The following is a 15647-nucleotide window of genomic DNA, read 5'->3' as shown; positions in this document are numbered from 1 at the left end:
TGTTAATATGTGTGTGGTGTCGTGAGGCTCCAGGCTTTAGTCTTTTATGAGACACTCTGTCAATAAGCCGTCTGTTACACCTCACACTCATGCCTCATGGCATTGATTGAGGAATTACAACGCCGCATCTTCTCTCTCTCTTTGCTGCCGGTGGCCTGCGTCTCTGATCTCTGTAGGCGTGTATCACAGCATGGGTTTGCATGTGTCCTGTTGCGTTTCACTCGTGCAACTCGATGGGAGTCAGTGTATGTTTGTGTCTCACTGTTTCCTAGAGTGTCTTTGTGCTTCATGTCTCTCCAAGCAAGTTTTTTCCTTTTTTGGCACTATGTGAGCTGCACCATGTGTCTTGAAGCAGATTTCCCCCCACCATCTTAGTCATAATGTACTTTCAATTTTATGATGACTCAGTCAGGAGGTTTCTAAAAATAAGCCTGCGTGCTATAGGTTTGTGATACTATATTATTTACTTTAATTAGGGTAAACGTACCTATTAAGCTCACCAAAATCTACATTGAGACATTTTTAGTGCACAAGATATTGGTTTCAGTACAAAAAGTTATGTTAAAATAAAATAGTTTTGTCTAATATTATTATTATTATTTATTTTTTTCTCTTTGTCTTATATGTTATATGTTTAGTCCATGGGGTTATGTATTTGGTACATGTAAACATTTGTCACATTCTTTACTTGCATAATAAAAAAAAAATAAAAAAAAACTGAGTTACTCCTAGCTGACTATTATCATAACACATGTATCAAATCATTTTGTATATAATAAAATGAAATATGTTGTGATATAGCATTTACGCATACATGCATAAATAAATAACTAACAAACTGAAAAAAATAAATAAATAAATAAATTAATTAATTAAAATAAAATATTAATTTCTCACACAAAAAATATTTACTTTTATTTTAAATGACAAAAGCATTTCAATTAAAATATACATCATTAAATTCAAAAAGTCTGGCTGTGCTTAATGGGTACATTTTTGTACCCTTTAAGCACACCCCTGTTCCCATTAAGCCCACATCATGTTTTATTAAAAATTCTTGTTTATTTTAAGGAAAATTTTCTAAAGAATAATTGTAAAAAGTCAATCACAAAAAAACAGAACACTAGAATCAAGCAACAAGGCATTCAAGTCGATCACATATATATTCATAATGAAGTGTCATCTAAGCACATTGCAGCGTCTATACTAGTCCACGTTCAGCTAAGTATCACATTCAAAAATCAAATAAAACAAACCAATAAAACATTTAATTCATGGGTATGAACACAGAAACTAGCCTCATTATGAAACCTCTTTTTAAATGGATGTCAATTTATCTATAATCTCTTATGACTGGAATACACTACACGATTTTTGCCCCGAATTTCCACAGATTTACAGTCTGGAGAAGCTGATGCTAGTTGCCAAAGATCAGAGCCAGTCTGTAGATTTGAGTTGACAGAATCCATAGAAAATCAATTAACTTAACTTTAAGTGACAACCATCAGTTAAAGGTCCCATGGCATGAAAATGTCACTTTATAAGGTTTTTTAACATTAATATGAGTTCCCCTAGCCTGCCTATGGTCCCCCAGTGGCTAGAAATGGCGATAGGTGTAAACCGAGCCCTTGAGAAAATGAAAGCTCAGATGGCCCAATCTGGAATCTTCCCTTTATGTCGTCATACGGGGAAAGGTTACCTCCCCTTTCTCTGCTTTGCCCGCCCATGAGAAAATGAGCTACTACCGTGCGAGGCGAGCGCAATATTTTTTTTTCCTCGAGAGACATCATGGCTTGCAAATGAGCGAAGTATGGCAGTTGCTCAGTGTTTGGATGAACAAATGAACACCGAAGTATTTTTTTAGTTCCTTCATCCGAGCCTATGGCTAGCATTAGCTACATGATAATAACTGTAACAGCGTACATAAACAAACCAACTAAAGTACCGTATCCAGACACAATATTTTAAACTAACCATTCGGAGACGTCCTGCTGTAGCCGCTGAGTTGCAACTTCTTCATCCGGTGCTTCTCCATCCGGATCAGATTCGGGTCAAACTGAAAAGCTTGAACTACTGTGTGTCTATGAGCCATTGCGATACATCCACTGTCAACATTAGTGCATGGTAGCGCAAGCTGGTTAAAGCCACACACCCACCCTCCACCTTGGCATGTCTAAGGAAAGCTCATTGTGGGACTGGCTCGTAGTGGCTGAAATTCTGCACCAAGGCTGAATTTCAGGAAAGAGACTTCAGATACAGTACTAGGAACCACTTAGGCCTATATAAAAGCATCCAAAAAGCAGCATGTCATGGGACCTTTAATATTTAATGTCTGTTTATGAAGTATTTACATAGACGTTCAATGTGGAAGAGCTTAAAGAGAGCTCACTGAGCTTAATTGGAGCAGCAACAATTTTTCATAAATTTCATGTAATATTTATTAAAATGACAGGATTTTGCTAAATAAATAGTCTAGGTCATGTATTAAGTTCATACATATTTTAATAGGAACAACTATTAACAATATCTATGAAATTATACTTTTTCTTATTGATGTCACACTGAAGCTGTGTGATTTTCATAGTTGTGCACCCTTTAAGCTCACCTTAAAATATGAAATCTTTAAAAATTACAGCAGTATAAAGCAACAGACCAGCAATAAACTGTCAATTTATAATATTATGGATGTAAAAGTACAAGTCAGTAATGCCTGTAAAGTAATATATTAGCGTAGCACACAATCTTATACAGCTAGTCAGCTAACTGTGTTCTGTAGCATCTGCGCTATGTTGCTAAAACTATCTATAGGATCTAATGTAATTGTTTCCCACATCCAAGTTTCAGGTTAAAATATGCAAAAGTCTGAACATTAATCTTTTAATTTTACAATAAGTAGTGAAACTTACCCAAAATAAAAGTTTAAACATCTAAAAAAAAAAAAAAAAAAACACATTTAAGGGGGTCCTCTTTTGGTGAAAGTTTTTAGACAGCTTTCAAAATGGCCACCAGACAGTGTGAACACATGGAGACCCATATCTCTGTGTGCAATGATCTGATTGACTTGAAATTATAGGAGGTATACAGTAACAAACACATCAGTTGGTTAAGACATCAAGTAGGTGTCACGGTGCACACAGCAGGGAGGAACGAGGATAACTCAAAATACAGTCTTTAATCAATCCAAACAAGGCAGGGCAAGACAAGGCAAGGTTGGCACAGACAGGAACACTGGGGAATAACGAGTAGACCAGACGAAAACTAACTAAACAGTCATGAACTAAATGCACATGACAATTACTGATAATGACTAAAACACAGCTGGACAAGACTTAACTAATGATCACACTTAACAAGGACAGGAACATGACCAAATATGGACACAAGAGGCGGGAACACATGACACACGACAGAGGACTGACAATAGGATAATAAATATTTTTTTTCTTTGTATAATCTGATCGCAAATATGGAAGTGTGCTTAATGGGTACGTGAGCTTAATAGGTACGTTTATCCTATACATTTAGTGATTTTATGTGCTTTTGTATTAATTTTTTTAGATATTTCTATTTAGCTTAAATATTTTTATTCAAGCTTTAGTAATTTTAATAGTTCAACGTAAACTTTCTCATTTTCATTGAAGTTTTTTTAAGTTTTCATTTTCATTGTAAATTTGTATTTTATTTGTTTTCAGCTTTATTTCAATGATTTTTAATCATTTTAATTTTAGTTAAACAATGACAGTCCTGGAACCAGTGGGCTTTGGCATCATTATTGTGTCAAACCTGGTACATGTGTTATATTTAAATATATTTGTAACTGCATATGGCGTTTTTTGGAGCTTGGCCTTTGCTTGGCATTTGCTTTTATTTCCATCTCCTTTTTTGTTCCATAGAAGAAAGTGATACCATTTTTTATAATAATGACAGAATTTTCATTTTTTGGGTGAAATATCCCTTAGGAAACCTGATGAAGACATACTAGAAACCCATCCTGTGGGCCAGTGTCTGATGCCCAGCATTCACTTGTGTCCTACTAAGCCAGTCTTTTTTTTTTTTTTTTTACAGCAGGCACATATGGCATGTCTCTGTACTGTAAGATCATACAAAAATATTTAGATGAGTACTTACCAGAGCACTTGTTTTTGTGTGTGTATAGTGGGGTTGTGAGGTCATCACAATCTATTTGCACATGTGCTATAGATCCAGGTCCAGGACGGATGGATACATCAGCAAGGCTTCTCTCTCACCCAATAATTATTGACTGTGTTATGTGCTATGGCTTATTGGCTTCACGTTCTGCCAGCTTGAATTACATCCCTCAACGTCTGGTCACGTACTCCACCAGCCGAGCTTCCAAACTCAGACATCTCCTGTGATTTTGGAGGAATTAGAATTGACATCTTTGAACTTCCCTTTGAATCCTGCAGATTTAGGCGCATTTACAAAGGAGGAAGGTGGCTTACGCTGAGATGCATCATGGAATAAAGAGTTTACCTCACTTCCGTTTGGATTTCCTAAACGAATATGACTGTACATAGCAGAATTGCCCCGGAGAATATGTGTCCTTTGTTAAGAGGCTCACACACACTTACTTCCTGGCGGTCCATGTTCCTCCCACCCAGATTTACATCAGTCAGGATGTCAGGCCTTCATCGCCCTTATCAGTTAGCGAACAGGTCGATGGCGAGGAGCAGGTCAGTGACAGTTTTCCATCATTCATTGTGCATTTCACAGGAAGTGACAGCAGTGTGTGTGCTGCAGCAACACTGGGGAGCGATTGTCGCTAACTAATATGTGCTTCCAAAAGGGTCGTCCCCATGAGAGGCATTTGATGATCCCCTATTTGTTTTATTGGAGACCTTTGTACTCTACAAAGTGTGATTGGTGGTTTCTAAGGCAGTCATCAATATTACTATTGGTCATAGATGAAACAGTTCAGCGCTAACCCAGATTCCAGCAGATTCTGTAGATTTCATTGTCATGTTGAAACAAAGTCAAACCCCTAACCCCCCTTGTTTCCATTGTGTTGTGGAGATTTCATTGTGTCAGTGAATAAATGGAAAAAAAAAATCTTAACTTGCTTTACTTATGTGAAAAATAACTCAGATATTTTGTTGTAAATTTAAAAGTAATGCGTTACTTTACTATTCACTTGAAAAAAGTAATCTGAATACATAACTTGCATTACTTGTAATGCATTACCCCCAACACTGTATAGTCCGCTTTAGACATTCTACTAACTATAAGCAACTTAACAACTGCATGTCAACTAACTCTCATTACAGTATTAGTAGACTGTTAGGTTAGGTTTAGGGTTTGTAGAATAAGTTGACATGTACTTGAAAAGTTACTTAGGGTGTGTTCACACATATTGTTTGGTTCGACTGAATCGAACTCAAGTTTGTTTCCCCCTTTGGTGCGGATCTTTTGGGCTGGTGTGAATGCAGAAATCGCACTGGGGTGCGGACCAAACAACTGTACCGGGACCCAGCTGAAGAGGTGGTCTCGGTCCGGTTCCAAACAACTCTGGTATGGTTGAATGGATGAACCAGTGAATGGATGACCTTAGCACATGTGTTGTTTTGTTTACAATTTCTGGTTCACTTGCAAAAAGAGCAGTGTGAAAGCGAACTGCACCAAAAAAAAAAAATCAACATTGTATTTGGTCCGGACCAAAGCAAGTGAACTAGCGGACATTCCTGGTGTGAATACACTCTTAAAGTCAGTAGAATATCTGTTGGGACACCATCAGAATAAAGTGTTAGGTATGAAGTAGACAGTCCACTAATACTCCAATGACTGGTAGTTGACATGTAATTGCAAAGTTACTAATAACAGAATGTCTAGTGTTACTGCTGGTAGAATGTCTAAAGTGGACTATCAAAATGAAATGTTAGTGTTGATTGTACATCCTGATAAATAGCTAACTGTTTGTGAAAATCAGATCCATCCATGATATTCTGAACTCTGAACAGAATCAATGTCTGAACTTTTAAGGCGGGGTTTGCATGTAACCGTTTTGGGAAGAAACCATGCTTCTTACTCGCCAGTTATATTGGTGCCGTGACCCGGGTAGTGAGGTTGAGGGAGGTGAGTGTATTGTAGACCAGCTGGTAAGAGCCGTACAGAAAAATATCATTCCCTTGCACTCAAGAGGCATACTAGATGCTAGAGGCTGTGGTATTTAGCATCATTGTTAGCCATTTCCCATGTCGGTCGATGCTGGTTTGAATCACGCTCAGACCAGTGCGAGTAAGACCAGTTACAAGTGAGAGACCCAAAACATAACCTGCTGAAAAAGCACCTTAATCCAGTCTAAACTCATTTGTATTTAGTCTGTTGGCTGGTGTCAGAGCAGTTGTGGGCACTTTTCAGCTATATTATTCATCCAGCTAAACACCTGCCTGGCCAGGCTGGGACCTGCAAACAACAGCAAACCAGCTTAGGTTTTTTTTTTCAGCAAGTTATCTAGAGACCAGAATATCACAGACCTAAAGACCCAGGTGTACTTCATTTTCCACGTTCCGCTCTGTCTTGCACACAGCTGAGCACACAAGCCTTTCAAAGCATACTTCACTGACAAAGAGAGCGTGGATACACCGGTGCGCACTAGTGGACCTTTGTTTCAAAGTGGTCAAATCACTCGCACATTCACTACTGTCGGCAGAAGTCCGGACACAAAAATCAGGCTGTACGCAGATGTGTGCATGGACATCAGCAGAATGTGCTGAAGGAAGTGTACTTTAGGGTGGACTCTTTTAACTTGGACCAGGAAGTGGTTCCACCTACAAACCACCCAAAATGTCCTAGATACCACCTAGAAACCCCTAGTAACCGCATAGTAATGTGTTAAAAAACACTCCGAAAACTTTAGCTACTGAAAAGCTAAACCCAAGCATGATGATAGCCAGTTGTGAGAAAATATGATGCAAGTCAGATCCGTGTCACATTCAACAGTGGCTGAATTAAAGTAATATTAAACTCTTATAGTAACTCTTATATTATAACTCTTAGTAATATCAGCCAAATAACCTAATAACCCAGCTGCTGTGATGTCTGTCAATCAAAGAACAATAACTTTTGTAGTTTTAAGGATTCATCTATATTTAATTTAGAATTTAGTGTTTGATGACTTTATTACATTTCTGTATATTTCCTACGAAGGGCACAGGTAAATGTGATATTTATTATATGTGAAGACTGATTTAAGTTCACTTAAATTAGAAGTTGTTATTTTTTTTTAAAGTCTAATAAATGTTAAAATTGATAGCTCTCATTTATGCTGGAATGTTGAATGGCTGTAGGCAATGGTTAAATATTAGGAAAAAAGAACAATATTTTAGAGACATGGTATCAGTGATACTTGCTTTCAGTCATAAAAAAGATGCCATTAAACAAATATTAAAAATATACTGTCTATGTTGTTTCTACATTAATTTAAAGATTGTATGTGAAATTATTACAATATAAAAGTATATTTAAAAACTTTAATGTTAGGTGGGATTAGTTGTGATAGCACTAAAAAAATACTTTAATCTGATCACACTGAACAATTAGAGCCAGCGTCAATGCTGCTACATCAAAAATGTGCAAAAATTGTACCTTTAGGTGTTCAGCTTAGAAGGGCAATGTTGTACCTTAAATGTTCATAATAGTGCTTTAAAGTGATAGTTCATCATTTACGCAACCTCAATTTGTTCTAAACCTGTATGAGTTTCTTTCTTCTGCTGAACATCAAAAAAGATGTTTAGAAGAATGTTAAAAGCCAAACAGTTGACGGTAGCCATTGACTTCCATGCTGTTTTTTCCTTAGTATGAAAGTCAATGGCTATGGGTGAACTCTCCCTTTAAGTATGAATATTACTACGCTCAGATACTACTATGCACCTTTAAAAGGTACAAAGCTGTCCTTTTAATGGTACTGACCCAGTGATAAGCTGTTGTATCCACAAAGGTACAATTTTTAGTACAGGTACAATTATTTCTGACAGTGTAAGCCCTGCCCTTTTTAGGTCCCACATTTCATGCCAATTGAAATGCTCATACTATTTCTATGGTGGGTAATATTAGCCGCACAGGTGCAAACCGCTAATCCACACATTCACGCTAGATGAGGCGCTGATGAGACACTGCGGCGAAACCGTCGAGTTCACTCATCACCTCTGCAGTCAGATGGCTGAGAGGGTTCGTTTACAGAGGCGTGGGGGAGACAGCGTGTCACCGGGGGTTAAAACATCAAGAAAGTCTTACAGCAGTCAAAGAGCAAACGGAAGGAGGGTACATGAATGGTTGCCTGGCAACAGAATTAGGCAGTTTTCAGCTTTGGTTTCCAGTCAGAAAGAGACGTGCTTTGCTTTCAGTGCCCATATAGAGATTGTCACCTGTCATTTACCAAGCGAATGTGCATGAATGTGTGCGCGCCAGGGCTGTATCCGCCATAATCAAAGCAGGGTGACGTTACCACCCCAGTTTTTAAGTTAGTAGGCAAACAGTATGTCTTTCACAATGACCGATACCTAAAATGGTACCTACCCGGTCTTGAAAATTTAGGTATTTGTAAGATGGTGTAAATCATAAATGTGTAGGGTAATGGCTGCGATTTCAGTGCAGTGTATTGCAATCAGGCTGCGTATAATGAGTGTATGGTGTGAGAAACTGTTTGAGTGAAAGATTTGTTGTTTTCATGAGACAAGCCAGTTAGAAAGATGGAGGGGAAAAAGATTGAGAGTAATTGCTCTGTAGAGAGATAAAAGAAGACTGAATAGGGATGAAGGAGAAAGACAGCAGTGATTTTGGAAGGACACAATAAAAGAAACAATGCTGGTCTGGAAATAAAGCAAGCCAGAGAGAGAGAGAACATGTTAGAAAGAGGAGGGGAGAGATGAGAAAGCGCTTGCTACCAAGCGGTCAGTTTTACGCCTCAGGTGGAGTCCTGTCTTCAGATTGTGTGTGTGTGTGTGTGTGTGTGTGTGTACAGTCACCCTGCACTGCAAGCGTTTTTCATTAGCTTCATTTTCACATAACAAAGCAGCAGTCACAATCTCCTCTCCACTATAGCTAGCATCAGAGCCCCTCTCTGTCAACAGCTGTCCAAAACCTAGCAAGCTGTCTACCTAGGCATCATAGGTGCACTCCAGGCATGACAGTTGTTTCTAAATGTAGGCAGCAATATTATGCCTCATTTTGGGCAAATTCTAAAACAGAATTACATGTATCCTGCCCTGAAAAATCTATTTTAGAATGCATTGCAACAACCTCCAAGAAAATCTAAGACGGTGGTTGAGTCAAGAAAAAAACAACAACTTGTTAATAAAAGTAAATAAAATCGAAAGTGTACTCTTTTACCTAATATTTTGTGCTTTTAATGCTTAGAGTATCACATTGTTAGCTTAGCTAGCAACATGCTAACATCAAACTCTTCAAGTCTCTTGTGTGCTTCACGTGAGGCACTCTTTATGCGTTGTGTGTCGCACGGGTTTATGTACAGCGTTCTAAATCATCTTATGTGGTTACATTTCTGTTAGGATGATGCCTTAGGGCCCATTCACACAGGACACATTCTAGCATTAAAAACAGCTAGACGGAGCGTGACAGCATTGAAAAGAAGGCACGTTTATAGCAGCATTAACACCCATACACCTTTGTTAATGGGTAGCCTACTTGACATCAAATACTTTTGGGAATTTGTTGTTCCGGCATTTTGCTAATTATTATGCGTGCAGTTTTAATGAGCTGATATAATTTGATAGACTACATTAAATATTTGTGTTTTTAAAATGTTTATCACACCGCAGGACCATTTAAAATAAAGCCATTAAGGGAAAAAAGTGTTTAAAAATCATAATAAATTGCTTCTTAAACTTACATTTTCCATGCACTTTTGTGCACATTTTAACCTAAAATACTGATTTCATTTAAACAATTTCATGCACATGCATCAAATACCCATATATGCATATGTGTATGTAAATAAGCAGTGTTTAGGTTCATACGATTGGGCCATTGTTTTAAAACCAACATTGATTTACAGTGCTGCATGTCATCAACTGTTTTTAACTTGACATACCATCTTAAAAATGACATGCTCATGGTGTGAGACGTGCTGTAACAGACAAAAATGTTTGCCGATTCCAGATCTACCACAGACCAACAATTAGTGCAGACAAAACGCAAGAACATGTCCTGTGTGCACAGCCCTTCAGAAGACAGCTGCCAATGTAAGCAGTAGACAGCAAGGCAGCTCGCTAGCTTTTTTCTGTCAACTCCATATGTTCAGTGCATTCATGAAAATCTTTCCTTGTGCTGCCTGAACCCGCTAAAGTTAATCCTAACCTGCCTTTCATGCAAAGACCGTCTTTACAGCGCTCTGCGCTCCCACGACGGAAAGCCTCGTCTGCTTTTATAGTGTGGGATGAAATGTGTTATGGCTCATATACTCGTTCATACTCCTTTGAGAACAGTTAGAAGCCGTGAATAATCTCTAGAAATTGCTTCCATTGTGATTACAGCACAGGAAGTATAAAGCGTTATGGTGGAGTTGAGTCTTCCTGCTTTGCTACCTGTATTTCAAATTAGCATATCATTTGGGTGAAATTAATTTATGTAGATTAGTCCTGGTTGATTGTTGGCTGTCTAATCAGATTGTGTGTGAGTGAATGTGAACATGTGTGTGCGTTGGCTCCAGTTCCTCGTACGAAGCCGGTGGTTTACGTGCTCTACGTCCCAGATTTGTCTCTCTGTGGTTTTTCAGCTCTTTGAAGCACATTTCTCTTTCGCTTCCCTGCAATTCCGCACTCATTATAGGGGCTTATGAACATGCCCTGCTATTACATCTTGCTTTCAATGTTCCCTTCAGTGTTGTCAATAGGGTTCAAAATTAACACTTGCCAAGCTCCAACTGCAAGAAAAATTCAGCTTGAATGGGTTACTCGCCAGTTGTTATATGTTAATATAAATTAACACAAAATTACAATTTCATTGCTAGAAGATTTTCTTAATTCACCCACATTTCAGACAAAGTATGTCTAGTTATGTTGTCTTTTTTGTTGAATGGAAATCAGAATCAACCGTCATGCATATCCAAGCACAGCAGTGGGTTTTTTGTCCCTGAATGAATCAGAGTGGCTTTATCACTCTTAAAGACAGACACTTGTTTAATTCCAGAATAAGTTAAATGAGTCACTTGAATCAACTTGAATTGACTCACACATATTAAGCAAAAGATTCATTGACTCATGAAGACTGTTTGAACTGATATGAACCAAATTATGCACTATATACTATATGCACTTATACACTATGTATGCAGTATATACTCAACCATGTAGTTTTTGAGTCTGATAGCCCCTCCCCCTTCGCAACGTAATCCACTTGTTAAGTCGTAACGTAAGGAATGCTGTTTCCGGGTTCAAGCCTCTACTCGTTTCACTTGAGAATACCATCTCAACAGCCATTTATAAGCACTATTTATTCATATTACACATTTAAAACATTTAAAAATGTACAGTTTACACTACAGTCTCTGTGCTCATGGCGTCCCAAACACAAATATTTTAACGATTTATAAAAAAATTAATCACTGTCTGGCCATATGGGATTTTGGTATGGAGATCATTTTTTGGTATTATATCATATTCTCTCTGTATATTATTACCATTTGTTGTTTTCTTGTAGCATCTGATAGAGCGTTTGGACCCGGAAGCAGTGACACAGGTTTTTTTTTTATTATTATTATTTACAGTAAGTGCATCATCCGGGTATTTAAAGTGCACTTTTTCTTTTTGGAATTTTCAGTGTGAACGCACTAATCACACTATTTATATACTACAAAAAGGTCATAGTGCATAAGTATGTGATTTGGGACGCACCTAGTCACTTTTTAATTCCAGAATAAATCAGTGTTGTTAAATATGTCACAAAAAAAAATCTCCACCACCAATGTACAGTACAGTTAAAATATTCCATAATTTTACAAAAGCCGCTCAGCCAGTCAAATTCAAGGCTCAAGCATATACTGTACATGTATCTCATTTGCTATACATATGCTGCCACAAGTAAAATGGGACCCTTGTCATCAAAAACAACACCAATAAATGCACAGTACCCATTGAATGAAACAACAGCTATCATTCATCTTGTCCTCCCCCATCTACACCGACCGTGGTGCTTGTTGGCACGTCTGAGTCAGAAAGCAGCTAGGCGGAAAGGGAATATTGATGGGGAAGGCTGGGCAGTGCTCGCACCTTGATGCAGATATTAAGCAGATCTGTAGGCTGAGTAAGGGAAGGCACCCTGCCGCGAGTGACTCATTTGGTCGGTCGTGGTAGACTAACTGTGAATCTCGAAGAGGAGATCAGCTGTTCAGAGATTTCAAAAGGGCCGTCTGTCCACAAGTGCTGTTTCTGATCTGTTCCTCGCCGCCCTTCTGCTTCTCTCCTCGCCCCACGACTTCTTCTCTCAACCTCCACCCCTTTCCTTTCTCCGTCTGTATTTCCTCCTTTCCTCTCCTCCTTCAGGAAACCCTCTCACACTCATCTCACACCCTTAACAATCACTCTCCACCCTCTGTTTTCACACTCACTCAATTCCTCCTCTGATAATGCCTCTCTCTTTCTCTCAATCTGCAGGTGGAAGAATGGCCCTCTCGGTTATTCTGTCGCTTCTCCTCGGGTCTTTTTCCCTCGCCGTGGCCTCACGTAATACGACCGCAGGTAATGGAGAAAGCTGAAGCCTGTGTGTGAGAGCTTTGGTGTGTACTGTACGTGTGTGCTCTTATAATATGTGGATTTATGTAACTTTTAATCAATGCTTGTTTCATGTGCATTTATAGTTTTCATTTGCAATTTGTTACAAAAGTTGTCCAAATTAAGTTCTTAGCAATGCATATTACTAATCAAAAATTAAGTTTGGATATATTTACGGAAGGAAATTTACAAAATATCTTCATGAAACATGATCTTTAATTAATATCCTAATGATTTTTGGCATAAAAGAAAAATGGATAATTTTGACCATACAATGTATTGTTGGCTATTGCTACAAATATACCTGTGCTACTTATGACTGGTTTTGTGGTCCAGGGTCACATATATATTCATTATTAAAAGTCCACTCAGTAATATGATGTTTCCTTTCAGGGTTGCCAGGTGTATGTAACAAAACCAGCCTAATTGTTACTCAAAACTAGCCCAATCACATTCCGAGGGGAAATGGCTATCAAAATTGCATTAAAATCATTCCAAATTCATTTTCTTTCATTCCAAATTCTCAATTTCCTTCGCTTCAACCCACGGTTAAAATAACCCACTCCATGTAAAATAAAACAGCTTTTATTACACTACTGATATGACTTCATATCACTGTTATTTTAGTTTTGTTTAAATATTATATACTTTCAGTTTGAGGAAGTTCCCATTTAAAAAGACTGAAACAAATAATTTAAAATCATAAAGTTGCACTACAAGTCATCCTTATCGTCAGTTAGACTGAATGAGCTGTACATTTTCCTTCGTGTTTTATTTTTCAGATGGCAGGAGAATAATGTAATGCTTGGTATTTTAATGTGACATGATATAACAAGAATGTCTATGGCAAGAGCTCTTTTCACTCCGCTGCATTCTTTTCCTCCAGATTATTTTTTCTTTCTGTAACATCATGAAAAAAAAACAACAACATATACTGCGCATTTGTGGTCTGTTTTCCTGATTTAATTAACGATATAATCCATGAATAATTAATTGGAATGCACTAAGAATATCTCATTTTTCTCTCCAAACCCTCACGTCTCTTTCTAGGTTTGTTTTCTCACTGATGCTTTCAAATGTACTTGTTACATTTGAAGAGCGAATCTTTTGCTGATTGTTTACAGTTTAATGGAAGTTACTCCCATATTTTTAGGTCCTTGTTTTAGTCATTTTACTTCAACTAAGTTTGTGTTTTAAAGTTGAATTTTTAATTACTGAAAACAATTTGAAATAGTTTTAGTTTTAGGTTCAAACTGAAAAGTCTTGAGGCTGATTCAGTCTTTTTAACTGATTTATTAAAAAGAACCAGCAGGTTATTTGTTTGCAAACAGACTACACTGGTCGTGCTGTATGTTTGTTGTCGCATGCAGCCTGCAAGGACAACAGATAGCAAGATGTATTGTCTATTTACTGTTTTTGAACGATTGTGTAGCAGGCAGTTTGTCTCTCATTCACATTAACAAACTGCAAACTCAGCCAACACATAATTTCACTATTGATTTACAATAGATGCAACATTCAGTATGACTTATCTCATTTTATACATTTCAGTGCAGTGTTTACAGTATTTTTATAAAATGAAAACAGTTCTGGATAAGTGTTATTTTAGTGTACTATAAAATCTATTAATAGATTAAATCAAAATGAGCTTTTATTTTAATATTTCCATTTTAATGAGTCTTTTTTATGCTTTGGACATTTCTATTTAGCTTCAATTTATTTTTTTTATTTCAATTTTACTTATTTCAGTAAAAAAAAAAATTCGTTTTTCATCTAATATTTACATTTACTTTTATTTCAGCTTTATTTCAATTAATGACAATGATATTTAATAGTTTTCGTTTTAGTTGACGGCACTGTTCTGGATAACAACATGTTCTCGATCCCCATCTTTAATTGTGTATGTGAGCATTTGTGTGTCCATTTGTTTTTATTTGTGTGTGTTTGCTTGGCAGTGTGTTGATATTCCGGGTGTGTAAAAAGGTCTTATTCACTGGTCACATCAGTCAGCATCTAGAATTGAATTTTTTCTCACGTCTCCTCCATCCAGCTCTAATTGCATCCTTCCTATCTCAGATATTACAAGCTTAGCTGGTCTGTTTTGCCTGAGCTGAACGACTAATGAAACACAATATCAACACTATTAGATGTCTGACAGCTATAATAAGTACATAAATCCTCACGTATATAATCCTCCCATGCATAATTGTCCTGTTCTATGGCCTGTTGAACAGCAATAAGAGCCTGTGGAATATCCCTTGTCACAGTGTATCTCCTGATCTGTCATTATAAGTCAGGCACATATACACTGCAAAGTTTAGATAACTGAACAAGGCAATAGCTATTGCCAACGTTTTGTGTCTAGAGGTAGTAAAAAAGAAACATGGGAGTCAACAATTTAACCTGATTGGTGTTAATTATTTTTGATGACTATTGATGGAGGCATATTAGTCTACAGAGGTATCATGTTTTGTTTATGCACTTAAATCACTAATTTCACAGATTTCATGACACTTTGATTGTTACTTCCTCATTTGTTTAGGAGGAAGTTCAGTTGTATAATATAGTTGTCTACAGTAACCAAACTCACTACGGTGTAATTACACAAATAAGTACTGAGTAATATTAAATACATGGACTTCCTATAGGTTTAGGGTTAATTCCTTTGAATTATGCATAATTTCCTGGCTTCACTACATATAGTAAGTACATGTGACGTGTAACAAGGACACTATGTTATGTCCTCAGAGTCATGACATGTGGTTTGTGGGCATTTTCACTCTCCTCTCTCTTTAGTTTCTCTCTCTCCGTTGCTAAAATAAATTGTTACCAAATATTGGTGTTTGATAGTACTTGTGACCCTGTCTGTGAAATCCAGGCTGAAGTCTCAAAATCTAATTATGA

General features: G+C 37.3%; 1 protein-coding gene across 8 annotated transcripts in view; it reads left to right on the top strand.

The window, feature by feature from the left end:
• gabbr1b (gamma-aminobutyric acid (GABA) B receptor, 1b) overlaps positions 1-15647 on the top strand; it is a 125710-nt gene that overhangs the window by 24338 nt on the left and 85725 nt on the right. For all 8 annotated transcript variants that reach the window (XR_009267393.1, XM_058754318.1, XM_058754317.1 and 5 more), the window contains exon 2: positions 12627-12710. Coding sequence is in view for 7 of the 8 variants with exons in the window: in XM_058754318.1 (XP_058610301.1) it covers positions 12635-12710 (76 nt within the window). In the remaining variant the exon portion in view is untranslated. The remainder of the gene's footprint in view (positions 1-12626; positions 12711-15647) is intronic.

Source organism: Onychostoma macrolepis, chromosome 19, assembly GCF_012432095.1.
Source record: "Onychostoma macrolepis isolate SWU-2019 chromosome 19, ASM1243209v1, whole genome shotgun sequence".
In the NCBI taxonomy this organism is placed as follows: Eukaryota; Metazoa; Chordata; class Actinopteri; order Cypriniformes; family Cyprinidae; genus Onychostoma; species Onychostoma macrolepis.
The sequence above is the reverse complement of the archived record's forward strand: the minus strand, read 5'-3'. Positions and strand labels throughout refer to the sequence as shown.